Consider the following 27403-nt stretch of genomic DNA (forward strand, 5'->3'; position numbering starts at 1 on the left):
AACACAAATATAACTGGAGCAGTATGTGAGATATAAGTAACACATGAGCTACAAAGAATGGCAAAGGGAGTTGTAAATTTAGAAAACTTAAACTCAGTAGACAAAAAAAGAAAATAAAATGAAACAAAACAAAAAAACCTCTTACATAAAAATTAGATTAAAAACCCAGAAAATAAAAACTAGTATAATTCCATTCTTCTAAAGTTGTCATTATCATAGCTTCTCAAGGCTCTTTTCCTTGACTTAGGTATTAGTAGAGGACGTTCATTCTATTTTTATGAAACAACAGTGACATCCAGAGGCCAAGACTACATCAGCTGCACATAAGCAACCAGCTATTCTACATTATTATTCAATCACATCTGCTCAAATCTTGACAAGATCATAGACAGAAATCCAACAAGGTAGATAAATGCAAATTTTCATAAACTGAAAATGTGCAATTCAGGTAAATGTGTTTGGTCACACATATTTGACTCTAGCTGATGTACTATTTTGGGGAATTTAAACTAACAGTATTTTACTATGTGTCCATAACATAGTATGCACATAACTATGTGTGCACAGTTAACATGATCAATTTACAAACAATATTCTAGAAACCTAATAACAAGTATCTTACCTTCTATCAAAATTAGACATTCACTTGAAAGTGGGAGGATGTTATCATTTTTCACAAAATGAACAGCGACCTGCCGTCCTCCCTGGCCTTCAGTGGTCCAGACTTTTGACTCATACAATGACGTATCTTTCAGCTTGATGTCTAGAGCTTCAGTTGCAGCATCTTGCAAAATTTTATCCAAATTATTTTCATGTGGAACTTCTTGCCTAAAATTATTTATAATGGAGAATCAGAATTATTCAAGTAAAAAAAAGTCTTAAGGGTTACTCAGTATTAAAACTTGCTTCTCCTGCATAAAACCCAGGTACACTTCCCAGCACCCATATGAAGCCATGAAACCATTCATAATTCTAGTTCTGAACTCTGTGGGTGCCAGGCATACACATGGTATACATACACACATGCAGGTAAAACACACATATACATAAAGCAAGTGAATGTAGAACAAATTTTTTAAAATATTTCATATGCAGATTAAATCAGCTATGACCTCCTAAATTAAGGAGAAAATTCATTTTCAGATTTAATGGATTTTATTCAATAGACGCTCAACATTGTATGGCAAGGGAAATGTGTGTCATAATTGGGGAGATAGATTGAATCTGTGTTGGTGAACACATGTCATGGTGCATGTGTAGAAATCAGAGGACAATTTCCTATCATGTGGGTTCTCAGGTCAACAGGCTATGTTAGCAGGGATCTTCACCTGTTGTCCGGTCTCCTTGGTCCATGCTTGGTTTAGCATCCCAGGTTACAGTTATTGCCAGTACTAATCTATTGGAAGACAGCTATACAAGTAGCTCTGTCTTCACCCCAGTTAATCTCCCTGTTACAGGGTACTTACTTTAAAACATATTAACTTCATTCATCTTTAGTAATTAATAATTTATATGTCACAAATGTTCATGGAGTACAAATGGCATGGCTTAGAATCAAAAGGTCTAAGGGCTTGTCCTAATTCTGTCACCAGCTACTTAGAACTGCAGATAATCTCTTACACTCAATAAGATGCTTTATTTCTATAGTATAATCACAATTTCTAGTTCAAGATAATGTGGATAGAAAACAGATTCCTTGGATTTAAGGATAAAATTTCTCTAAAATACTATAATCTTAGATTTTTTAAGGAAGACATACATTATTCTAGAGATACATTAACAAATAACGTGCAAACACACAAATCATGTGTACATGTATGGGTGTGTTTTATACATGATACTACATGAGAGCTTTAGCTTGATGACACTGTCCTGATGTGGATTTTCAAGCACTCTCTGTATCTTTCAAAATACCATTTTCTATATTTCAAGGGAAGAAAACACATTCTATTGAAAAGAGTAACAGGAGGTAGAAGTCATTACCTAAACCTTTTTTGTGATGGATTCATATTAATAAGATTACAAAAATCCTATATATTTATATATTCACATAATAACTAGTGTTTGGAAGAAAGACATTGTACTTATTATATTACCATCATTCAGCATGACAGAAAATTTTCAATTATATGTATCAAACGTACTAAACCTTGAATTTTAAGCCCGAAAATAGACTATTTTATTTACTATTATTACACAGGAGCTTTGGAGGTATTTAGTACTTTCCCTTTGGTCATCAGCATTCTTTGAAAATACTACAAATTAATCAAATAATAATTTACTTATTTTAGGACTTAAAACTTCACCTACACAAACAGGCAACCATACACACATATGGGCATGCATATAATGAACAATATGACATGAGAACGTTTTCTGTTTGCTTGCTTTCATTTTGGGAAATACTTACAATGAGTGACATTTAGGACAAAGAAGTTTAACAGACTGGAAAAGTCTTCTGGGCAAATACGACCTCAGTTTGGCACGGATTCGAAACTGTTGAGGAGCTTTTTGCTTCAAAATGGCACACAATGGTGTTTTCTCTAAATGCTGGTGATCTGTAAGTACTGTAAAGAACTTTTACATTAAATCAGAATAACTAATGTATGCGAGTCTTAGCTATAGCTGGCATGAATTCTCCTGAAGCAAAGATTTACTATAAAATCAATCTCAGCTACAGTTACTGTTTCTAGATGGACACTGTGCCAGGCACACAGTAGGTACTCACCAAACTTAAGCAGATGCTGAGTACCTGGAACAAGGGGTAATTTAATCATGTACAATGTGTTTATACATTTTATACCATTAAATACTATCTGCTTGTATTTTAATATAGAAGTAATAGAAATTTCCATGAACTCATAGGAAACTTGATAAACCATTTTAACAAGAAAATGAATATCACCTGTATAAAGTGTCAATCAGTTCGCTGTCAACCTCTCAGACAATTCATTAGGCCACAGCTTACATGCCAACTGGATTTCATCTAACATTAACAAGGTGTATTTGCTGAAGAAAAAAATATCTGCCACATAGCTCTCGTCCTGGGTATCTCAAATTATTGAACTCTCTTTCATTAAAGAGTCAGAATGTGAGAAGAGAAATGGTGACTAGGAGAATTTAATCATCACAGTCATCAGTGTGTGAAAGAAAATGGATTCTTTTCATAAGCAGAAAGGAGCACTAGGAGAGGAGGAAAAGGAGGACGTGGGAGAGGGGATCAATCAGAGTTAACAATAGAAGAAAAGATCAGCAGGAGGAAATGTCTGGGAAATAGGAGACTGGAAGGTTGTGACAGCTGAAATGAGTCGACCTTACACAGTTTAACGCATCAGCTCTCACTCAGCTCTTAGACTATCTAACTCAGGGGGATACACTTCCCCAGGCTTACAAACCCCAGTCAGAAAAATGCTGCTGTACATAGCTCTAATGCAACAAAGCGTTCCTTCAAGGAATACATCTTTCCAGTGGCTAAGTGCCTGTGTGAAACACCGTGTTGTGCAGACCTGATCAACTTAAAAGTAAAATGAATACATGCCTCACTTCACCCTTGAGGAAATCTTTTAAAATATTTGAACTTCATGTAAGCTTAAAACTTAAATAAAAATTGTGAGAGCATAAAGATGTCCTGAATATGCTTCAAAAAGATCCACCAGCTGTACTATATACTAGTCTCTGCATCTACATTTATCTGTCTCTCTCCTTAAAATTTTGTAACTGAATTATTGAGAGCAGCTTCCAGTCTTTATGTCCTTCCTAACACTTCAGTATTTTATGAAAAGAACAGTCTCAAAGATAATCAACTTGGATTTAATACTATTATATGATTACCAGATACTTAAATATTTCCAACTGATTAGACCTTTCTGCTCTAATCTTGACAATGCAAAATATTTGTCTTTCATATGCTCACATTCTAACTTGAAATGGCCCCCAGTCTATCTGCGTTCACTTCATGACACGGACTTGAGAATGAGAAACTCACTGTGCTGAGTAAGCATCATTTGGGTATGCCTAGTATTTTCTCTCGCTCAGATTCCAACATGCATTTTTGTCACTGAAGCTCCTTTGTTATACTGTTTCTTAATGCAGTCTAAGAAGAGGTCTGTTAGAGAGGAGCTCACCCTCCAGGGGGGAGAACTGGCGCTGGTGAGTAAAGGATGTTCAGCATCACTCTACTCTGAACTAATTTCCAACTTAGCAATTAGTCAAGGGAGCAACTATAAAGGGGCAACCACAGTATTCTTTATCAAACATTTAGAATCCAATAGTTCGTTCACAAGTAAACCAATCTTTAGCTTCATGTTTGCAAAATGGTAAACTTTTAAATATCACTTTTTTCATTTAGGAGGTGTTATTTCATCTTTTAACAGTTTTCCATTTAATCACAGTTCATTCATTTTTATTAGAAACCTGCATTCATATAATGCAGTTTTGCTCAGTGAATTCTAACCCACCCTTAACACTGGATAATCACATTGTTCCAGATTTTGTATTTTCTATTAACTGAGAATTTTTTTACTTTCTGGCAATTCAGGATGTTCTCGGTTTAGCTCTAATTTCCTTCTCCAGATTTTAGAATCTGCCTTTTCTCTAAAGATACCAGGACTATCTTTACAGGTCAAGATTTGTCTGTGCACTTCCAGAGGTCACTGCCTCTGTCTGACAACACCTGTAATAGTTTTCATATAGACATCTAAAGCCTGAGTATAAAGCCATCTTCACTTCCAATAAAACATATATCTTTATTCTTCCATCCCATACTTACACCTCTTTTCTCCAAGAGGATAAACTTCCATTTTACAGCATTATATATTTAATGGACAACTTAACAAATTATTTATTGTACTTCTGTTAACAAATATTTTTTCTGAATTAAAGTTTTTTTTTCCTCCAAGTTAGTTAAAATAACAGAGTTTGTGTGGTAAATGTGTACTATTATTGCTAATGTTAAAATCTGGGAGCATAATGAAAATGTATTCTTAGGTGTATAAAGTTAAATACATAGCATTTTATTGAATTCATGTCACAGTACAATTTATATCATTAAGCTAATAACACACTCAAATGCAATAAATTATACTGATCTATAACTTAAAATACATATTCAATATAGAGATATGCACATGCATAGGTTTTACTTTATTCTACTACAGTAGGAGGTAGGGGGACCAAAGTTACACAAAAACACTAACTGCTCCCAGGAAATCTAATGTCACTGATGGATACGAAGGAATTGTTTGGGAAATGTAGACAGGCCCCTGCATGCTGGTGACTGAACTGTGAGGAGTCTTACTTGTAGCAGAGACTTGCTGACATCGTTCTTCCTCATACAGTGATACTGAGCCTGATCCGGAACATAAAGGAAGAGAAAAGCAAATCACACAATTACACAGCTCTTTAGCATAGGCATTAGAAACTTAATGTAAAACTTAAAATAAGGAACACTGTCCAAAGAAATCAAAGAAAGCAGAAATCAATATTGACAAGTCTACTCTCCTCACACTCGGGTATTCCTAACAAAAACAACAGGCTTAGTTATAAAATTTAACAGGCAAAGTATCTCCTTTCTTTGAGGAGAAATATAGAGAATTTTGAATAGCAACTTAGTGAATCAATTAAGGAACTTTTGTATTGACAGAAAGTGACAAACCAGGAAAGTTTAGAAATCAATCCATGTTCTGACTATTAGCAAAGGAAGGAAGGTCATTCACATTTTTGTTGTTGGGATTTTGTTTTTGTTTTTGCTTGTTTGTTTTATAAGAAATGGTTTTGCAACTACTAGGAGTTATTACTAAAAGTGGTTCAAAATACACCAATAACTGATTTCCTTGGAAACCCCCAATAAAACCATATTTACAGCCACTGGATGTTTTGATAGATACTGAAGCCACATAACCATGAAAAGAAGACAGACAATGCTTCTGACTCTATGTCCACTCATCAGCACATCTCTCAACATTAAGAAATGAGCTACTGGCTTGGCATATGTTCCAGCACAGATGAATCTATAGTGTGCCCAAAAGCAATCCCATTAAGATCAATACGAAGAGTACCTTTGAGAGATTTGGATGACTCATGTTTATGCATCAGACATCCATGTATGGGCAAAAGCCAATTTGGGCTAGTCAATAAGGGAGTATCAGTACCTTTTGTTACTTTTAGAAATGGACAAGGAAAACGGTTGCTTAGGAAATTCATGGAATTTTTTTTTTTTTTGGTAAATATGAAACACCACACACACAACAAAAATCAAGTAAACACTATTACTTAAATTTGAAAATGTTATTATATATTTAAGGGTGAACCAAGCTAGTGCATAAGACAAAATAAATGTTTAATGAACATACACATATACTCTGTGTAGTCACATGAACTGAAAAGAGAGACCTAAGCAAGAAACCACTGAAAAGGAAAGTATGCTTTTAAAATTATGAGAAAGTAAAATATCAATGGCATAAATTGTCCTTACTTGAAAGTGCAAAGCTGTCCTCATTTTTTGACTGACAGATACTATTTGAGGTCTGAGTGACTGCTGAATTCGCACATTCTAAATCTCTAAAATTAAAGAATATAAAAGCAAATTGTGTAGCAAATTCAATAGAAAAACTTTTAGCTATACCCCTAAAAATCTAGTTCATTAAGTTATATCATTTGGTAAGAGTCTAATCAATAGTCTATAGCTTTTATCCGATTATCTGAGACTTCTAAACCCCTCATAACCAGAAGCAGTAGGTTAGAAAGATAGGAATAGAAAACTTAGTCAATGAAATACTACCCAAAAAAAATATCTGGGAACTTAATGGTTAACATTATGAGTTACAGTGATGTCACTGAAACTTGGAAAAGTAAGCTTAATCTACTGGGATTGAGCCCCTTTCAACCTTCCCCATCCATCTCCATTGCTTTGTGACCCCACTGACCTATATAGATAATCTTTCTTGCAGGGACCAGTGACTGCCACACTAGCCTAAGGTTCAGGTAAAAGACCTTCATTCTTCTTCCTGTGTTCCACTCTGACTTCTCCACACATAACCTAAGTCCAGCTGTAGCCTACTTGTCTGATCCCCTTTCCCAGTTCACAATCAACCCTTGGGACTCAACATCTTGGTAGAGATGCAAAGTCTCTATAATTGTTCCCAGTCACTTCTTTCAGCCATCCCTTCTAGGCTATCTCAATTCTTTCCTGACTTCCCACCAAACCAGCAGAACAGTTCTCTACCACAGACCCCAGAACAACCACCCTTTCCTAGGACCAGAACAGCTTGTTACCAGGAATCCCAAATTGAGCAAAAGCAATCAAAGAACAGAAAGTTTTCTAAAAATTGAAAATCAGATATCTACAACAAGAAATACCTTAAATAGCCTATGCAGATGCCCATGCCACAGAGGAAAAACCCAAAAATGAAGAACAAAACAAGGTCTCCTTCAGAAGCACACAGGCCAATTACAATAAGCCTTGAGAAAGCAATTAAGCCAAAGCACAAAATAAGAACAAACATAGCAAATACATATATGGTCAAAGATCTTAAAAGGAATTATGAATAACTTTCTAAAAGAAGACCATGAATACAAACAGTTGGATGAAATAATGAAAACAATTAAAGATAAGAAAGTAGACTTTAACAAAGAAATGAAATCAATAAAGAAAACCAAAAATGAAATAAAAATGGAAATGAAAAACAAAAGTCAAACAACAAGAACAACAAAAAACCCCATAGGTAAGCCTACAGAGGACAGAATTTCAGGTCTTGAAGACAATATAGAATAAATAGATAGGTTTGTATGGTGGTTTAAATATGCTAAGAAGCCCTTGGGAAGTGGCACTATTAGGTGTCACCTTGTTGGGATAGGTGTGCCCTTATTGGAGGAAGTGTTGTCACTGCAGGGGTGGGCTTTGAGTTCTCCTAATGTTCAAGCTTCGCTCAGTGTGTAAAGGGAGCCTCCTTCTGGATGCCTGCAGATAAAGACACAGAACTCTCAGCTTTGCCTGAATGCTGCCACATGTCCAGCCACTAAATCTCTGAAACTGTAAGCCAGCTCGAATTAAATGTTTTTCTTTGTATGAGTTTACATGGTCATGGCGTCTCTTCACAACAACGAAAACCTTAACTAAGAGACGTTGGTACTAGAGACTAGGATATTACTAACATAGGCCTGAACATGGGTTCAGAATGTGGGTTTGGGGACTTTAGATTTGGAAAGCAGTGGAATGCTGTAAGTGAGGGCTTAATGGGCCACCCAAGTAGAAATGGGGAAGACATAGGTGCTGAGGGTGATTTCAACTCTGTGAGCCTGGCTCAAGGTTTCTGAGGAGAATAATTTTAGTATGTTGCCTAGAAATCATTTTTGTGATATGTTGGTAAAGAATGTGGCTGCTTTTTGACCTAGTCTGAAGAGTCTACTTGAGCATAAGGTAAAGAGATTCAGATTAATTGCATTGACAAAGCACGTCTCAAAAAAGCCCAGCAGAGACTTTGTTCTGTGGAATGCTCATTTTGATCAAGCATAACTAGCTTAGAAAGGAAAAACACAAAATGTATGGCTCAAATATTAAAGGGGCACAAGAAAAATGGAGCTGAATCCTGAGTTCATGGATATCAAATGGAATTAAGGGAGTAGTGACCTTGGGGCAAGATCCTACCCAGCTAAGCTTATCATGTATGTGTTTGCTGTTGAATAAGAGATAGGCATTATTATGACCTGGTTATTATTTTCATTTGGACATCAGGAGATATGATTGTGTGTAGAACTGACAAGAAATGGATTGTAATGGGCATTCTCAGTTGTCAACTTGACTATATCCGCAATGAACAACAGTCTAAAAATGGAGGGCACATGTGTGATTCAGATCTTAAAGCTGGAAGACATGGGCTTCTTGAAGCACAGTGGCCATGAAAAGCTTAAGTCTAGGCATGGTAGTACATGCATTTAATCCCAGGAGACAGATGCAAGCAGATCTCTGAGTTCAAGGCCAGCCTGGGACAGAATAAGTTACAGATAAAGAAAGGCTTAGGTATAGGCATGGTGGTACATGCCTTTAATCCCAGGATTCAGGAGACAGAGACATACAGATCCGAGTTGAAGTTCCATCTACAGAGCAAGTTCCTAGACAGCCAAGCTTAGGCAATTGAAGGAGTTGAAAAACAGAAAGCTGGTGATGATATAATAGAACAAAGTGGGGGAGGGGGGATGCATTTTCCAGCCCCAGCAAACAGCAGAACTTAGCAGTTTTGGCCATGTGGCTCTGACTTTAGAGTCAAGAGTGAAAGGAGTTACTGGAACAATTGATGCTGGTTACCGGAACTAAGAAATTTACACAGCCTGAGGAACAGGCTTGCAAAGTGATCAAAATGATACCAGCACCACTAAGGTGGAATCTTCTGGGGAAGTGTTTTCTGAGAGTACAAAGACATGCACAGGCTCAAACTAGAAAAAAAAATCCCAGCTCTGAAAAGAAGTGGACATAAAGCCCTTCCCGTAACCAAGAAGTGAATTTTAACTATGCCTGATGAAAAAGGGATAATCCGTTTTCACCAATGGAGTTCCACATGGTGTATCAACAGCTCTAGGACAGGTCCTATACTGTCCAAAGCCCAACACAAAACAGCCTTTGTTTTGTTGCTGTTTTTGTTTTGTACAGTGTATGTTTTGTTATTTTTTATGTTGTTAACTTTCTGTTTAGTTTATGTGTTTCAATTTGTTTCCCTTTTTTCTAGAGATAAAGAGGAAAGAGAGAGAGAGAGAGAGAGAGAGAGAGAGAGAGAGAGAGAGAGAGAGAGAGAGAGAGAACATAATAGGCAGAAATGTGATGATGAATATGGGAGTAGTTAGGGAAAAGAATATGATCAAAATATATTGTATGAAAACATTTAAGAACATAGAGGTATAGGACATAGGAATATAGTTCAGTGATACAATCTGCCTAGTAGGTGAAAGTCTGAGTTTGAATTTCAGCAAGACAATGAGAAAAAACAAACAAACAAACAAACAAAAAGCCAAAGGTCTTACACAGCCTGAGGAACAGGCTTGCAAAGTAACCTAATAAATACCTCAGATGTGTTTTTCAAAAAGGGATATAAAATACTTGCTTTTTCAGCTGATCCACACAAGAGCTTGTATCTGGTAAAACCCTGATTCCCCGACCATAACTGGTCCCTCCATGGAGATGGAACTCCAGCCTTAAGGGTGAACTGCTGGTTTCTGAATTAACAGACTGAAGCTTGGTATGGAGGCTATAGATTCTAAGAAAGCTTCCAACCTACAAAAAGATCATTTAAAAATCTCATTTTAGAATAAAAGGGATTAATTAAACATTTTCTGATATTTGAAAATTTCACAATCAATAGGAAGCAAGAACTAAGAATATCCAAGGACACTGTCTAACCACAGAAGTCAGGACAGCCCTGTGACTAATATCAGCTGCATGGATTTGAAACATGTACATATCACACAACATAAGCAGACCCAGTTCAGAGGACTGTCAATAAAATATAGTGAAGGTATTTAAGACTGAAATGAAATTCTATTTGATAATATTGGGAAAAGAACTTGTTTGAACTGGTCTAAAATAGTATTAAAAATGTGGCATAAAATGCCCTTACTATGACACATTAGAAAAATGTAATCATGTAGTTTCATCAAAATAATATAGTAGACTTTTTATTTCACAGGCTAATTTTCTTGCTAGGCACTGACATGCTCCTTAGCCCTCTGACTGCTGGTATTATATGTACACTTTTCCTTATTGCACAAATTCTATGGAAAGTGAAGTTTTAGAACAGTAGTTGTACGTTTATCACAATCTTGTAAAATACATTATGTGAACTCAAATATGGGACTGAACCAAAATGTTGAACTAACTACTCTATAGTCAGAGTCAGCTATTTTTCTAAATTTAGTCAAATCATCTTTAACTAGAGAATTTAAGATTTTCCTCAATGAAGACTTCAAACGAGAAAACATACTAGGGTGTTCAAAGACACTAATAACACTTAGAGCCAAGTGCTGTTGTATAGCCTCTAGTATCAGCTATGGGGGAAAGACAGTTTGTACCTGCATTCAAACCCAGCCCAGGCAACCTCATTTTAATAAAATAAAATAAATAAAATTAAGACATTCACATCTACCCAAAGGGACAAGCTACATAATATAAACTGCATATATTTTTATGTAGTCTTATGAGCAAAAAGGAATGAAAAAGAGAAAATTCAATTCATTTGCAATTAAACAGTATTCCTGAGTATGTGAATCAATCTTTCTCCTTTTCCCTATAAATTCAGTACAATTATGGTAACATTAGAAAACAAGCATCAAAGGAGGGGTCAAAATGGTGTTTCGGTAGAGAGGGAGACAGGAGAAGGAAGGAGGGAGGGAGGGGGGAAGGAGAGGGAACTAGGAAGAGAAGCAAGCAAGGGCTCCACTTCAGCCCTCCTTGTTAGTCTTCAGTGCAGGTGGAACCAAGGCAGTAGAGAGGAACTCGGGAAGAAGCAGCCATACTCCAGCACCACGCCTTCACCTCCACAGGCACTTCTTCTCGGTCCTTGTGGATGTTCTCAAGAGGGTAGGCAGGAGGAGGGATCCAGACTATTTTCCCCATGCCTTTACCGGCTTCTAAATCACAGGTGGAAAAGGGAATAAAGAGGTGTGGGGAAAATATGTAAAAACTCAAGAGAAATTAGGTACTTTTCTGAGGACTCTAAAGTGAGATACTAGAGTAATAAATATTAAAATGTCTATTTTATAAGCATTTTGGAATGTTCACTACATCTTGATTATACATCAGTACATCATTTCTATAGTACAGATGCTGATAACCTTCAAAGGACTAGAATGAAAGCTGATATACAGAGAAATGACCTACTTTAGCTAAGCTATCTGAAGTACAATTTCATTTACATTAAAATTTAAATTTAAGGAGATTTTAGCCAGATACTTAAGGGTCTTTCATGACATCTGACAACTTATTCCAAAAGTGTATATGGAAGAAAAAAGTTAAGATCATCTGAAGAGCAGGATGTGGGGCAAGGCGGAAGTACAATGTACACTCTAAGGAGGACACTGAGTATAGCTACATGCTAGAGCAAGTTGGGGGAACTGAACAGCAAGGGCCTGAGATTAGCAGGGGCTTAAGAAGGTCCCATGTGTAGCTCTATCTGGAATAACTGTGGTAAAATCTTCAGGAGAGAATGTAAATGCTGAGGGTGTGCTACTTATCACAGGTCACCTTCACTACACTACACTAGTATACAACATGTACAAGCCAGCATAGAGCTTACTTCTCTGAACAGACCACAGAGTCAATATGACAAATTGGTATTATTAGAAATGCCTTCTGGAGGCAGCATTGTATTTTTATAAAAGCTTGAGTAAAGATTATAAAATGTGTCTGATGATCTATTATGTTAAAAAATTGTTTAATTTTGTTAGTAATGGAATATTTTTTCCAAATTCTAAGCTAAAGAATTACAATAAAAATATAAAGGTGTAGTATAATCTGTTATAAAGGTTTAATCAGTAGATAAGAACTAACAATATATAACTAGAAAGAAATCACTATGCCAGTATAAAAAGAGTATTCTCCAATTTTTGTTTAAAAAGTAGGTACAGGGCAATGTTTTTATTTTCTCTTATAACTAACTATAATTAGTAGGCTTAAAAAGTGTGTAAAAAATGTGATTATGACTATATGTTTTATGCTGTTTTAGAAATTGCAGCATGGTGAGAGTGCACTATTTATGGAAGTTGATATTATGCTTCATAATAAAGTCATTGTTAAAAATACTTTTCCTATACAAGCTATGAAATTATTCCATGTATGTTGATATGAACATCTGTCTGAAGTCTGAGAATAAGGCATCAATGACATGTGACTGAAGACTTCCGATTGATTTGTGAGAAAGTGAATAAAACTGGTACCAAGGAATATTACATAGTTATATCACACAGAGAGAATTCTCTGCATCCTGATACAGCCCTGCAAATGCTATAGTGCTATGATGTCCCTGAGAGAAATGCCATGCCATCTATTTTCTTACTTATGTGTGCTCACGTCACCCTCTAGTGGACAATGTACAGGATACAACATTATGGCTAAAAAGCCATTCACAATATTCTTGACTGCTTAACCAGCAGATGTTCTTTAATCCTCACCACCTGAGAGCCTTTGCAATGAGCTAGTTGAGATTTAGGGAAGAGAAGCAGGGCAGGCGGAGGAACATGTGTAGTTAGGACAGTATCACGGGGAAAGAGAAGAGAATTCAAATGATATGAAGATCAAAGTAGACAATGGAGCTGAGTAAAAGTGCACGTCCTTTCTCCTCATTAAAGAACCCTTCCCGAGTACCATGAAAGCACCTTCAAATTTAGACGTATGGTTATTATTCTAAAGAAAGTCAATCTGTGTAGACAGAATCTTAAGAGAAAAATTCAAAGTCTACCTTCAAAAGTATTTTTCCCTAATCCAAGTGCCTGCATGGACATACACATGTCTAAAGGATAAGAAGATGTAGTCACAAACCCTGGCCCTGCCCTTCACGTTGTTTATTGATCTGAGTCAGCAAAGACATTTTGTAACACAATATGAGAGTGCAAGTGTTTTCTGCTCTATGACACTTGTTCTAGCACTGAACTGCACACACAGAGTTTTATTCTGTGTTTTCTCTTCTTATAAATAGGTTGAAATGACCTACAGCTAAGATCATTTCCTTTCAATGTTTATTAAACCTGGAAAAAGACATTGTATATTGATCTTCTGAATGCCTCACTTTCTCGTATAAAATGCAATGAAGCTAGCAGCTCTTCTCTCTTGAGGTAATATCCAAATCACTCTGCACATTGTTAGTCACGATAGTGTTATTTGCCATAGGAGACTTTACAAACATAATCTCTATCATTTATGAGTCTAGATTTACTATGAACTACCAAATTTCCATGGACAGTAAGGACGGCCTATACAGTATACAGAAACACATGCGAACGTTATACCATGCTAGAGGTGGTATACTAGTTAAGTAAGACACACACAGTTCATGTTGATACTCTATCCAAACAATTCAGAGAGTTTTAAGAAATTAAGTTAGAGAGCTGGAATTGGGGCTAGACCTTAGTCATGAGCCTATCACAGAGCTACTTGACTTCACTGAGACAGACCTGTGAGGCCAATGCCCAATGGTCCCTGGACAGACAGTGATCTGTGATGACCGGGGACCTCAGTTGTACTTTACAGTCACGCAGGAACAGAGACTTCTTTCTAGCTGTTTGGAACCTAGTGGTTCATGGAATAGGAGCTGCAGAGTAAGTACTATCAGGACCCAGAGCAGCTGCTGAGAATCTGCTTCCAGGTAACCAGACTCTCCTCCAGCATACACCAATAACCCAAAACCTATTTTTTTGAAAACCAAGCAAGTAAAAAAGAATACAAGGAGATTCTAAAGAAAATATGTGGCCTGAAGATATTTTTTTTTTATTGAATGTGAATTTTTTTCCTATAATAACTTGAAAACTTTACCAACACAAAATATTTTTCATCATACAAATTAATGTATGATGAAAATTCACGTTTCCATTGCGTCTAGCCTTCTAAGCTACTTGTAAGTGGACATTACAAATGAAAACTAGTATTAGAAGATTTCCAAATACATGTTGTTCAGATGCTACCCATTTAAATAAAATAATTTGCCATTATTATTATGTTGAAGATAAATACTGCTTTAGTGATGACTTTCTAATGGTTAAAACAAAAACAGGGGTATGAAGACAAAGTGCCAGAGACATAGGAAGTTTGCTGTAAGATTGTGTCTCCTAGAAATATCAGAGAAGCTAAACCCAGAAGTCATACCAGCAAGGCTTGCTAAGTAAGATCTGAACCAGGATGATACCAATAGTCATGCTAACATGGAAGAAAGAAAGATGACAAGGTCTGAAACTCAGATGACTACAAGCAACTGAGGAATGCGGATAGCAGGAGAAACAGTCTTCCTCAGGGAGGAAGGCATTAACAGGTTATCTAATACTGTGTGAATACAGTACACATAGGCCTATAGTGAGTGGCACCATTTAGGAGGTGTGGCATTGTTGGAGTACATGTCGCCTTTTTTTAGAGGAAGTGTGTCACTGTGGGTGGCTTTGAGGTTTTAGAAGCTCAAGTCAGTCGAATGGCTCATGGTGTCCTGCTAGCTGCTGGTTCCAACATAGAACTCTCAGCAACTTCTCCAACATATGTCTGCCTGTGCACCACCATGTTTTCCTCCATGATAATAATGAATTAAATCTCTGAACTTGAAGTCAACCCCAATTAAATGTTTTCCTTTATAAGATTTGCCATAGTCATGGTGTTCCTTCATAGCAATAGAAACCCTATAAGACAGACATTGGTATCAGGGACTGAGGGATGGCCGTGATAGAGAAGACTATGATTTTGTTTCAAGGAATGTAGACTTTAGGACTTTGGGTTACAACAGTAGTAAAATGCTTTAAGCGTGGCTTAACAGGCAATATTAGTAAGAACATGGAAGATAGTGGTGCTGAGCCTGATTTGAACTGTGGGGGCCCAGCTCAGCTCAGGGGAGAATAACATTCATATATGGCCTAGAGATCATTCTTCTGATATTTTGGTGAAGAATGTGGCTACTTTCTGACCTTGAATTAAAAAAATGCCTAAGGCTAAATAGGAGAGCAATGAACTAAAGGTTTGGCAAAGGACATTACCAAACAACCTAATACTGATTGTGTAGTGTGGTCATTAGTGGCCAGTCTCAAGCAGATCTACACTAAAAACGAGCAAGCTGAACAAGAAAACAAAGAATGAACAGTTGGAGGAGAAAGGGGACACTAGGAAGTGTGAGCAGATTAAAGAAAAGCCTGATGCTAAATGGAGTAAAGAGAGTGGTGACCTCAGGCAAGACCCCTCCCAGCTAAGTGTCCAATTTGTGAAAAAAGAAAGGCTTATGGCCAGGCAAGGTGGTGCACAACTTCAATACCAGCAAGCAGAATCTGGTCTACCCAGTGAGTTCTGTAACAGCCAAGTTTAGGCTGTGAAGGAAACCATAAAACAGAAAATTAATGAAGATGTAATGCAAGTAGCAGACCTGGGCAGCTTTAGAGTCAAGGGAAGAAGAACGGGGTTATGGCATAGCCCTCTCTACAGCTTAGGAAAGCTGCAGGGGCAGGCATATACCAGGAGTGTCCCTGCATGGAGGCCTACAGAGGCCACTGTGTGAAACTTTACAAGTGAGGCCTGGACTGTCTTGAAGACTCCAAGATGCTGAAGCTGCCAGAGCCGTAGGATACCTGATAAGGAGAGTGGGCAACAGGGAGTCAAAGCAGCCAAGCAGGGTAAAGTGGCTGCAGTCAACAAAGCTGAAAGGAGCTGGAGATCTGAAGAGTGCTTTGACATCAGACAAAGAATAGAGTTTGCAGTTTGTTTTCGGCCTTACTTTGGTATAGTATTTTCTTATTATATTCCCTTTCTTCTGTTTTGGAATGGTAATGTATATCCTGTGCCATAGTATGTTGGAAGTATGCAATTTCCTTTTTCTTTTGATTTTATGGGATGATTAAATTTTTAGACTGCCCTGAGTCTCAGAAGAGACTTTGCTTGAGAGTGTGATAAGCTACAGGGACTTTTGAAGTTAAGATTGCTATGCTATGGCTATAAGCCTATGGGGGCCAGGGAGTGGAATATTGTGGTTTGAATGAAAATGGCCCATACAGGCCCACAGGGCATGCACTATTAGGAGGTATAGCCTTGTTGTAGTAGGATTGACCTTGTTGGAGGAGGTGTGTCACTGGGGGTGGGCTTTAAGGTTTCCGAAGCTCAAGCCAGGCCCAATGGCTTTCTCTTCTTTCTGCCTGCTGATCCAAATATAGAACTCTTGGCTCCTTCCCAAGCACCATGTCTGATTTTGAAGCCCCCATGCTTTCTACCATATTGATAATGGATGGATTAAACCTCTGAACCTTAAACCCAGTCCCAATTAAAAGTTTTTCTTTGTAAGAGTTGCTGTGGTCATGGAATTTCTTTACAGCAATAAACCCCTAAGTAAGACAAATACCAAAAGGCCAACTCTGAAAACATACATGCAAGTAACATTTATATTTAGCAAATACACACACACACACACACACACAAACACACAAACAAAGGAAGAATGTCACACAATTTTAAAGACAGCAAGGGATGGGGAGTACATGAAAGGGGTTGGAAGGAGAAGAGGAGTGAGTCATACAATTATATCTACAAATAAAGATAATTTTAAAATGTGTATATATATCATATTCAAAGTTTTATAATTTAATTTAGACACTCATTTTATAAGTTAAATTTTGGAGATAAATATGAAGTTAATTTCTACATACCAAATATCACTTACAAACAGAATATACAAAACTAAAAAGAATATAAAAACAAAATAACATGCATCTGTCTACTTAACATCACCTTGAGGGATTTTGCCACTTGAACATGGTTATCATAGACTAGAATGTCTATCACCAGACTCTGTAGCCGCAGAATGTGACTCAAGTCCCCTTCAAAAGTAAGATCTTGAGTGGAGATTCTCCAAGAGGGAAACATAGTCCTGGTTCCGTCCCATACCTGCCATGGGATAGTAAAGGAAAGCTCAATGATCTTTATCTAAAAGCAGAGGCAAGCCTAAAATGAATAGATGTATGTTAATGAATAGATACTGTTAAGTATCTAGTCCTTTAAAATGTTGTGTATCAATCTGTGATTGTAAGAGGAGTAATTATGAACTACTGGAAATAAGCAGGAAAATGTGGAGATGCAAAAATGAAAAAGTCACTGTATGATACCAAGCAAAATATTAACTAGCTGTAGACTTTGGATTTTTTCTATCCTGTACTCCAATACCATACTCCTTCTTCCCCTACCCTTCTCTCTCTCTATCTCCTCCACTATACCCATCAGCTCTGGGTATGTATGGCTTCTGGTTACTACAAAAACCAATGATATGAAACAAACTAAGAAAAAAAACCCATTAAAACAATTAGATTGTACCTGTTTCAAATTGAATATAAAGAAGTCAAAATATGCTTAAAGAAATTTAAACTTAAAAGTATTTTTTAGCATCCACATTGTATGAACAGAGTAATAGAGAATCAGTGGAATAATGCTTTGTTTAAAGATTTTTGAGGGCAGGAAGGATGGTCATAATTAATAATGCATATAGCTGTAACAGAAGACATTACTTTGGTTTTCTTCACCAGTGTCAAGCATCTTACAACTGACTGTTAACTACATCTTTAAGGGATCTAAGACACTTTTCTGGCCTTACCAGACATCTGTATAAATGTACATACACATATATTCAGATAATTAAAAAATAAAGTCTAGGTCAGACTGGCCTGTGTACATGTCTGTGAGGATTTGCTTTTGACTATTTGACCGGAAAAGCCCAGTCCACAGAGAGCATCATCTTTAGGCATGTTGTCCTGAACCAAGTAAGAAAGCTAACAGTATAAGCTAGTCTATAAACCAGCGAACAAGTAACATCCTTCATAATTTCTGCCTCACTTGCTGGGCTGTGCATGCGTTCTATATCTAGAGAGAATGTGGCATGGAATATGATGTTTTAAGTTCTCGCTTGAGTCCCTCTGGACTGTGATCTGTAGGTATTCATCAAATAGCTCTTCCCTTCCCCAAGTTAATTTTGGTTAGGGTGTTTTATCAAAGCAAAAGAAATGACAGTAGAATATATAGCTACTAACAAAGCCTGAAATAGATTTATCATGATTACTAAAAAAGGGACCAAGATTACTATTGTACTGGGATTGAAAAGGAAAACATTACTTTGCATACTAATAAGTATAACTTAGAATAGTGTCTATTTTCCTGTTTTTAATATTTGAATAAAAATTATTTTGGATGAATAAGAAAATCAACATCAGAGAAAAATCAGTCATAATTCTATTCCCTCAAAGTAGTTAATAGCAAAGCATTGCCATGCATCCTTCCCAGAATAATTTTGCTACTGTATGCACACATTTAGCATGAAGATGAAGACATACTACTAAGCCGACTTCTATTAAAGTTTATTTTAGCAAGTTTAATTCTATGATTTCACTGTGTAGTCATAGAACATTCTAGCATACAAAAATAGTTTATAGAGTCAATTACTACATTTTTTTCCCTTCCAAGTTTTGACTATATATATAAGGTAAACTATTATTTCAAGTATACTTTTTCATACACTTAAAGTGATTTCAATAAAAGGAATTCATGAAAATAAAATTTTAAATGATTTGCAAAGATGTTTCAGACATATTAAGCTGACTTCAAGAAAGCCCTATTAATTTTCATATATTTATTTCTCAATTCTGAATTTTAAAATCAATTCCTTGATCTTATTAAGATCTGCTAATGTTCAAGTCTGGAGTGGGAGGAGCTTACTGGAGTGGGAGGAGCTTACCCGGTTTCACCCCTAACACTGCAGTCAACAGCTTCTGGAGGAGGAAGAATCATTTTCTTTGGGAATGTGACCATTGGTGGGTTTACTATGGCCCAGTGAATGACTCACATTCAAGGATATATTGGCAGAACTAAATGACCTTAGTGAGTTATTGAAAACAAAACAAAAACAAACAAACAAGAACATTAAAAAAAGGAAGGAAAGGACATGAAAGTAGGAATGAGATGTTTTGTGGGGATGAATGAGAAGCTAAAGGGAGAAATGGGAGGTAGATACAACATTTTATTATACGTATTTATGAAATTCTCAAAGAATACATCTAAAACGACAATATAATAAACTCTTCAACCAAGGATGACCTATCAGATAATGGGTTATCTACTAAAATGGGCTATAGGCATATATTAGTTCTTTAGAAAGAAATATGCATTTTTGACTGTATCAGCTACAGGGTAGTAACAGTCATTAACAGTCAACAAGTGCTATCTGCAAAGAGCCAGTGTTTTTGTTCTTAGTAATATTCAATGTTTTAATAAACAGCCATGTGTTATGGAAGTTACATAACACATGCTAGGGAACATAAGTGATTTATCTAAGATTCCTTCTAACTGTAGATGATTTTATGTTTGTTTGGTTTAGCTTTATTTACTTGACTTACTTTTCTTTAAAATAAAAATTTATTTCTATGCTCTATGTTTATATAAAGCTATCAACTACAAAAACTTGGTATTTTATTCAATGATTTCTACTTTCACTGTTCCTTTATAATGTGTCAGCAGTAATCGCAATGCTAGGCCCTATCTTGTATAAGGACTATGACATTGTAGTTCTTGTCTAATTATTCCAAATAAACAGACAACAGAGAATTAAACAAGGATCTCAGTCAAGGAGGTGCCACTAAAAAACTCTCTATCATATAGTCAAGCAAGGAAAAAGATTAAGTAACTACCTTCCCTAGGTTTTCCATGGTGTAGGAATAAATGAAGATTACATAGTGTTTATGGGACTACATTTTTTTTTCCTGGTTGATTTAAAAACAAAACAGAGATACCAACAAATGTTTCAAGGTTATTTATGCCCATTCGCATGAACCAGGCAGTGAAAAACATGGGGACAGAACTTAATGGCCATAAGAAAGGAAGGTAATTGTTGACAACAGAGTTGACTTCCACAAAGCAGCAGAAGTCCCAACACAGAAGTGGCATTCTTCTCTAAGTCATTATTATTAAAAGAAGTGAGTGTCAGACTGTTTCTAAAATTCGTACTTGATGATTTTGTTTTTCTCTGAAGGAAAAGCACAGGGAAATGCAGGAGTAGAGCTATGTAAAAAGGGGCAGGGTGCCTCAACAACAATTCATTCAGTTAAAAAAACAACAATTCATTCAGTATGAAAAGCAGTCTATATTCTCGGAATGCTACAGGCTCCTTAACGACAGTTAGGTGGCACTAAAGCACGACTTCAGGTATTTCAAGCATACCTTCAGAAGAAATGCTGGTCCATCCAGTTGTGCTTTCCCCAGCAGCTGACAGGTCAGGTCATAATACTGCATGGGCTGAGCATCGCACAGCTGCACTAAGGTTGAAGAGGCTGACATGTGCCTGGATGCCCAAGCCCGCAGAGCTTCTACCATCTTTTGGTCCTGAGGAGTGAAGCTAAAAACTTTGCTTGAGGTACGTGCTATGACAGGTGTCCCTAAAGTTCCTTCAAATGTCAAAGATGCGAAACCAGAGCTGTTGATTCCCTGAAGCTCGTTTTTATATACTTGGATCTGCGAAAGTGGGACAAAGTAGAAAATAAATAAAACTCAGGAAACAAAGACACTGGAGATCATACATTTTTCTGGTATAGGTAACAGAGTAATTGTCTTTTATCCATTTAATTAGCTCACAAAACATGTCAGGATATAAAACTATGCAAAATTTAAAACATTAAAAAAATGTATACTTTAGAAAAATAGTATCCAAATCCTATTAAACTTGAATTTTTACAGGTATAAGGTTTTATTAACCATAATTTTTGATAAGGTAAAGGAATAGTGTGCTAGCTATTAATGTGGCATAGCAAAATTCTGAAGACACAAATGTGTGAAGTATTGCACACAACAGAGGCTAAGGCATTTGTATGACTGAATATGCTGAAGCATGTTGTGAGGACTTTCTCTGTATAAGTCTGTGGGTTCCTTTACAAATATACACCTATCAAATATGTAGTGTTAATATTTTGTTCATGAACTCACTTGTTCATATGAAAGACTTCCTCATGCATTAAAAGCTCTGGTAATAGTCTATGACTGTAAACAAAGTAATTATTCCATTTTCTGTTTATTTGATAAAAAAAATTTCCTATACTTTATGAATTTGCATTTGTTTTCATATTTAAAGTGAAATTTGTAGGCAGCACATATTTGATTCTTGATATTTATTTAACTTATATTTTCCGGTAGTACTCAAGCCCTATATAAGCATTATAGTTATGGGTAAGTGTCCTCTTCCACCTCACTGCTTTACTTCTGTTCCTCACTCTCGTTTTTTAAACATTTGTTTCCTATTGTTCTTTTTTTTCCAACCTTATGGAATTCTTGACACTTATTTACTTTCTTAGGTATAAATGGATGTTTACACCATGGTGTGTACAGAACCACTACTGTGGTTCTAGACTCTCTCTGCTTTAAATTTCCCACTTTCCTCTATATACTCTGTACTACACAACTGTCAACAGGTCAGTGCTGTAATTCTACCTAATCATCCCATCTGTCCCTTGTACTACTGTTATTGTACAGTACCACTGCTTTTGTTTAAGTCATTTACCTCTTAGTGAAATTATTAAGATAAATTCAAAAAACCACTCATATATACTTACAGTCAAATAGTTTTGCAATTTCTTAACCAATTTCTAGTTGAAAGGGCCCATGCTACTGAAGAACAGTTTAGCTAAATATAACATTCTAGGTTCATCAGTTTTTATCAGAGAACATTGCTATTGTTGCCTATATGGAATGTGCTATTTTTCTTCCAGCTGATTTGCGTTTCCCTGTGCTTTTCAATGCTTTTCTACTCATTAACTTATTAAGATTTGTCTTGCTGACTTAAATATATTTCCCCTTTTATTTTTTCTCCTGAACGTTAAGCTACACACTGTATTACTCAATATTGCTGCAAAGGTCATTATGGTCTATTTATTTTTATCTACTATGTCTTTATACCTGGTAGTGTCAGTGGATCTACCTTCAATAAGTAAACCTTATTAATGTGTACAGTGGAATTTTCATCTGTTGTTCCTTTCAGGTACTGCCCTTCTTGTTCAGTTTCTATTTCTCTGTTTTGACTGTTGATTTATTTTTACTTGTTTAACATTTAAATTTGCTGAACATACTTTTTAAAAAAACTTGTAATATCTACTATAAAACTGTTTAGTAGACTCAATGTCTGGGTTCCCATGGAATTTGTTTGGAAAGTCCATTTTTTTAAAAAAAAAAAAACTTTCTTTTTCTACCTCTTGGTAGTAAGCTCCTATACTCATAGTAAGCACTCTTTTCTTGATGATTAGGAACTGTAGAGCAACATCTCAAAGGTTCTGAAGGTTGCCTCCTCCTATGGACACAGTTCTGTTCCTTTTGGCAACTTGCTAGCTGAGCACCTAAAACTGACAAAAGACTGAATTTATGCTCTCTTTAGGGTGAATCTGGAGAAAGCACATGGTGTCCCCCAAGCTCTCTGCCTTAGTGGGACTCATCCTGCAATCTTAGTAGGACTTATAGTTCTTGACAGACTATGAGTCCAAGAAGCCTTTTCCTAGAAGGATGCCCTTCATGAGATAAGGTAGAGCTTTGCGGGGTCTTACCAGACTTGTACAAAGGCCTAGTTATGGTTTGTGTGAAAGGCTCACTACAGGCTTGTGTGGTAACACTGGCTGTACCGACTATGGAATACAGGGCCTCAGTGCTAGTACTTGGTACCTACCACCTCTAGTTCTAGACTTGCTTTCTTCTGCTCCTTATTCTGGCAATCACCTGAGACAGACTGCTGCCAGCCTCTCTACCATGAGAATGAGCCCAAATGAACTGCCTTTTTATAAGCTGTGCCTGTCGGGCATTTTGTCCCAATAACAAGGCCAGTGTTAAAGAGGTAGAACATTGGTTATCCTTGACTAGACTAGACCTCCAGCATCTCTACTGTTACATCTGTTTCCTATTCAACTGCAATTCTCCTAACAGAAAATCCTTAAGTGACCTTGTTTGGCCTGTACAGAACAGTTCTCAGTCGTATCCTGGGGCCAAATGCCCCTAAAGCCAGCATACTTCTGGATACAACTGCATACCTTTTTCTATCTAGAAAGAGTCAAGTTCTTTTAGCTGGGTGGAGTTTTAGTCTTCCCTTCCTCAGCTGACTAGAACTATGCAACTGGTTTCAGGAGTCTGAAGCCAGTCAGAGCAACAAAGTAAGAACCCCGTACTAAATTAAATTAAATTAAATTAAATTAATCAAAAATAAGTTACAAGAATGTATCCTATCTTTTGCAAATTATACATGGAAACTTGAAAACATCAACCATATTTGGAAATAACAGGACAAACTAGAATCAATCAGAATTAAGGCTAGTAATACATGTCTAGGGAAAGAGGACATGCAATTTATTTAATTGAAGAGAAGTCTAGCTGCTAAAGAAGCCTGATACTATTTACATTTCTTATCTCTTTAAATGCTTACTGTCACATTTTAACAAGGCAGCCATATAATTAGTACTAACTTCTGTTGTGAACAATGCAGACTTCTTGTCTAATAATGTAGTTTGCAGAAAGGATGAATTATACCTTCAGCCTGTGGAAGCGAACAATGTCTCCAACTTTATAAATGATCGGAAGGGCTTCATAGTTTCCACTAAAGAGCATGCACGTTAACTTCACATTTGTCTGGTCCACAATTGTTACGACTGAGCAATAATCTGGGAAACAAAAAATATTTAACAAAAAAATTAAAGTATTTCAATGCATCTGGTAAAAGTAGAATATGCTTATTTTATTCATTTCTATTATTAAGAATTCTAAGAAGAAAATGAGATAAAGACATGTTTTTGGTTTTCAATATGATTGTGAAATTAATCTGCAAAAGTGACCCACAAAATTTAACCTTAAAGACATATAATGAAACAAAAATCAGTAATCTACATTATTTTTATGGAGAAGAAATAACTTTTTAGTTAAAGTATGAAAGTCATGAAAGAGATGAATATATTCAAGTAAACAACATAAAACTTGTAAAATAAAGATAATTATACATATAGTGAGGGCTATGGGAATAAAAATGTTTGTCTAACATGACCAGCTCAAAACACACATTGTACCTCACACAATAATAGTGGGAGACTTCAACACCCCACTCTCATCAATGGACAGGCCATTGAAACAGAAACTAAACAGAAACACAGTAAAACTAAGAGAAATTATAAACCAAATGGATTTAGGAGATATTTATAGAACATTTCATCAAAAAACAAAAGAATATACCTTCTCAGGACCTCACAGTACCTTCTCGAAAACTGACCATATAATTGGTCACAAAATAGGCCTCAACAGATACAAGAAGACTAAAATAATCCCATGCATCCTATCAGATCACCATGGTCTAAGGCTTGTCTTCAATAATGATAAAATCAATGGAAAGCCCACATACAGGTGAAACTGAACAAGGCTCTACTCAATGATAATTTTGTCAGGGAAGAAATAAAGAAAGAAAATAAAGATTTTTTTAGAATTTAATGAAAATGAGGACACATCATATCAATACTTGTGGGACACAATGAAAGCAGTGCTAAGAGGAAAACTCATAGCTCTAAGTGCTTACAAAACAAAACAAAAACTGCAGAGAGCACACAATAGCAGCTTGACAGCACACCTGAAAAAACCAAAAAGAAGCAAATGCACCCAGGAGTAGACAGCAGAAAATAATCAAACTCAGGGCTGAAATCAACCAAGCAGAAACAAAAAGAACTATACAAGGAATCAACAAAACCGAGAGCTGGTTCTTTGAGAAAATCAACAAGATAGATAAACCCTTAGCCAGACTAAGCAGAGGGCACAGAGACAGTATCCAAATTAATAAAATCAGAACTGAAAAGGAAGACATAAGGAAATTCAAAAAATCATCAGATCCTACTACAAAAGCCTATACTCAACAAAACTGGAAAACCTGGATGAAATGGACAATTTCCTAGACAGATACCAGATGAATAAGGCCCTGGGTTTAATCTCAGCATTATATGAGGGAAAGAGGGAGGGAGGGAGGGAGGGAGAGAGGGACAAGGGGAGAAAGAGAGAGAGACAGATAGACAGAGACAGACAGAGACAGAGACAGAGAGAGGGAACAAATGCAGAAAATGTAAAAAGTCATAGTTGTATTGTACAGATATGAATGATCAGAAAGTTTACAAATTCCTGCCAGAGTAAGCATTTAATAAAAATCAAGAATTTATATAAAACTACATACTAATAAACAGGCCAACAAGAATAACGATATTTTAATTTGGAAAAATTAATAATATTTGTCTTTACAGGAAAACATAATTTTAACATTGTTGCTATTTAAAGTTGTAATAGATACTGCTGTATCAGAAAATGACACACTAACAAAGTGCACTGCCTTCCTGTTTTCCCTAAGATTCTCTGAGTAATGATGGTAACAAAAGAGACAGGAACACAAACTATCAAAGAATAGGGAAAAAGGTATGAAAACAAATATTGTACATTATTTTTATGGGAAAAAAAATCTTTCACTACTTTAAAGTCAAGGAAGGCAAACCAGGAAGGGAGATAACATTTGAAATGTAAATAAATAAAATAACCAATAAAAGTATTTTAAAAAAGAATGTGGAAAAGAAAATCACTAAAAAAACCCCAAAGAAGTAAATAAATATAAATACTTTAACATATTAATCGTCAATAAGAAAAAAGTAAACAATAAAATTCAAGAGGACCAACATTTTCCATGAAATATTACTAGGCTATTAAAAACATAACATCATGAAATTTTCAGGGAAATAGATAGAACTAGAAGAACTCATCCTTAGAGAGGCAAATCAGATCTTGAAAGACAAACATGGTATGCGCTTTCTTTTAAGTAGGTATTAGCTGTAAAGTTAAGGATAATCACGCTACAATACACAGATCCAGATAAGGGGAAACCAATGAATCTCTATGGAAGGGGAACTAGAACAGACTTGATGGGTGGATTGAGGGCAGGGAGCATGGGAACAGGAGTGGAGGCTAGAGGGACAGAGTTCCGAGAGACAATAGAAACTGGGAGAGGTAGAAACCTAGTGTAATAGAATTTCCCAGGAATCTGAGGGTGACTCTAGCAAAGACTCCTAGTAATGGGAGAGAGAGAGCCTGAACTAGCCAAGCCATCTTCTGTAATCAGGCAAGGCCTCTAGTCGAAGGACTGGGAGACCAAACCAGTGACAAAACATTCAACATAACGATTTGTCCTGCCTGTAAACTGTGATGGACTAAAGGTGGAGAAGGACTTGTGGGAGTGGCCAATCAATGACTGGTCCAGCTTGAGACCACCAATGCCATGAGAAGAACCCTAAGCCTGACACTGCCTGGAGGGCTAGGAACCAGAGACTGGATAGCTCAGAGACTTAGAATACAGCGACTCCTAACAATGGAAACGGGAGCTGTCTCTGAACCTTTTGCCTGCTTTTGGGACCCTTTTCCTCAAACTGAGTTGCCTTGTCCACCCTTAATAAGAGGGGAGGTTCCTAGTATTGTTGCAACCTGATATGACTGGCAAAAACAAAACAAAGTCAATGAAATGATGCATAATGATATTCTGCTTTACTTGTAGGCTCAGAGTTGTCATGAGAGGGGCTTCATTCTGAAACTGATAGGAGCAGATGAGACCAAACAGTAGGTGGACCTCAGAGTCTAGAAGAGAGGGATGAGGCATTATAGAAGACAGAGATGTCATGGACACAA

General features: G+C 36.4%; 1 protein-coding gene across 5 annotated transcripts in view; it reads right to left on the bottom strand.

Moving 5' to 3' along the window:
* Nucleotides 1-27403, bottom strand: part of Pot1 (protection of telomeres 1) — a 68902-nt gene that overhangs the window by 15189 nt on the left and 26310 nt on the right. For 4 of the 5 annotated variants that reach the window (XM_028762583.1, XM_028762582.1, XM_028762584.1 and 1 more), the window contains exons 4-11: nucleotides 24242-24372; nucleotides 20909-21199; nucleotides 17441-17596; nucleotides 10092-10261; nucleotides 6473-6558; nucleotides 5297-5347; nucleotides 2411-2567; nucleotides 623-828 (exon numbers count right to left, since the gene is read on the bottom strand). In XM_028762583.1, coding sequence (XP_028618416.1) covers nucleotides 623-828; nucleotides 2411-2567; nucleotides 5297-5347; nucleotides 6473-6558; nucleotides 10092-10261; nucleotides 17441-17596; nucleotides 20909-21199; nucleotides 24242-24372 — 1248 coding nt within the window. Of the gene's footprint in view, nucleotides 1-622; nucleotides 829-2410; nucleotides 2568-5296; nucleotides 5348-6472; nucleotides 6559-10091; nucleotides 10262-17440; nucleotides 17597-20908; nucleotides 21200-22923; nucleotides 23024-24241; nucleotides 24373-27403 lie in introns of those variants that run through there. The other variant, XM_028762586.1, reaches the window with a different exon arrangement.

The sequence above is a fragment of the Grammomys surdaster genome, unplaced genomic scaffold (genome assembly GCF_004785775.1).
Source record: "Grammomys surdaster isolate TR1022 unplaced genomic scaffold, NIH_TR_1.0 134, whole genome shotgun sequence".
NCBI lineage: Eukaryota > Metazoa > Chordata > Mammalia > Rodentia > Muridae > Grammomys > Grammomys surdaster.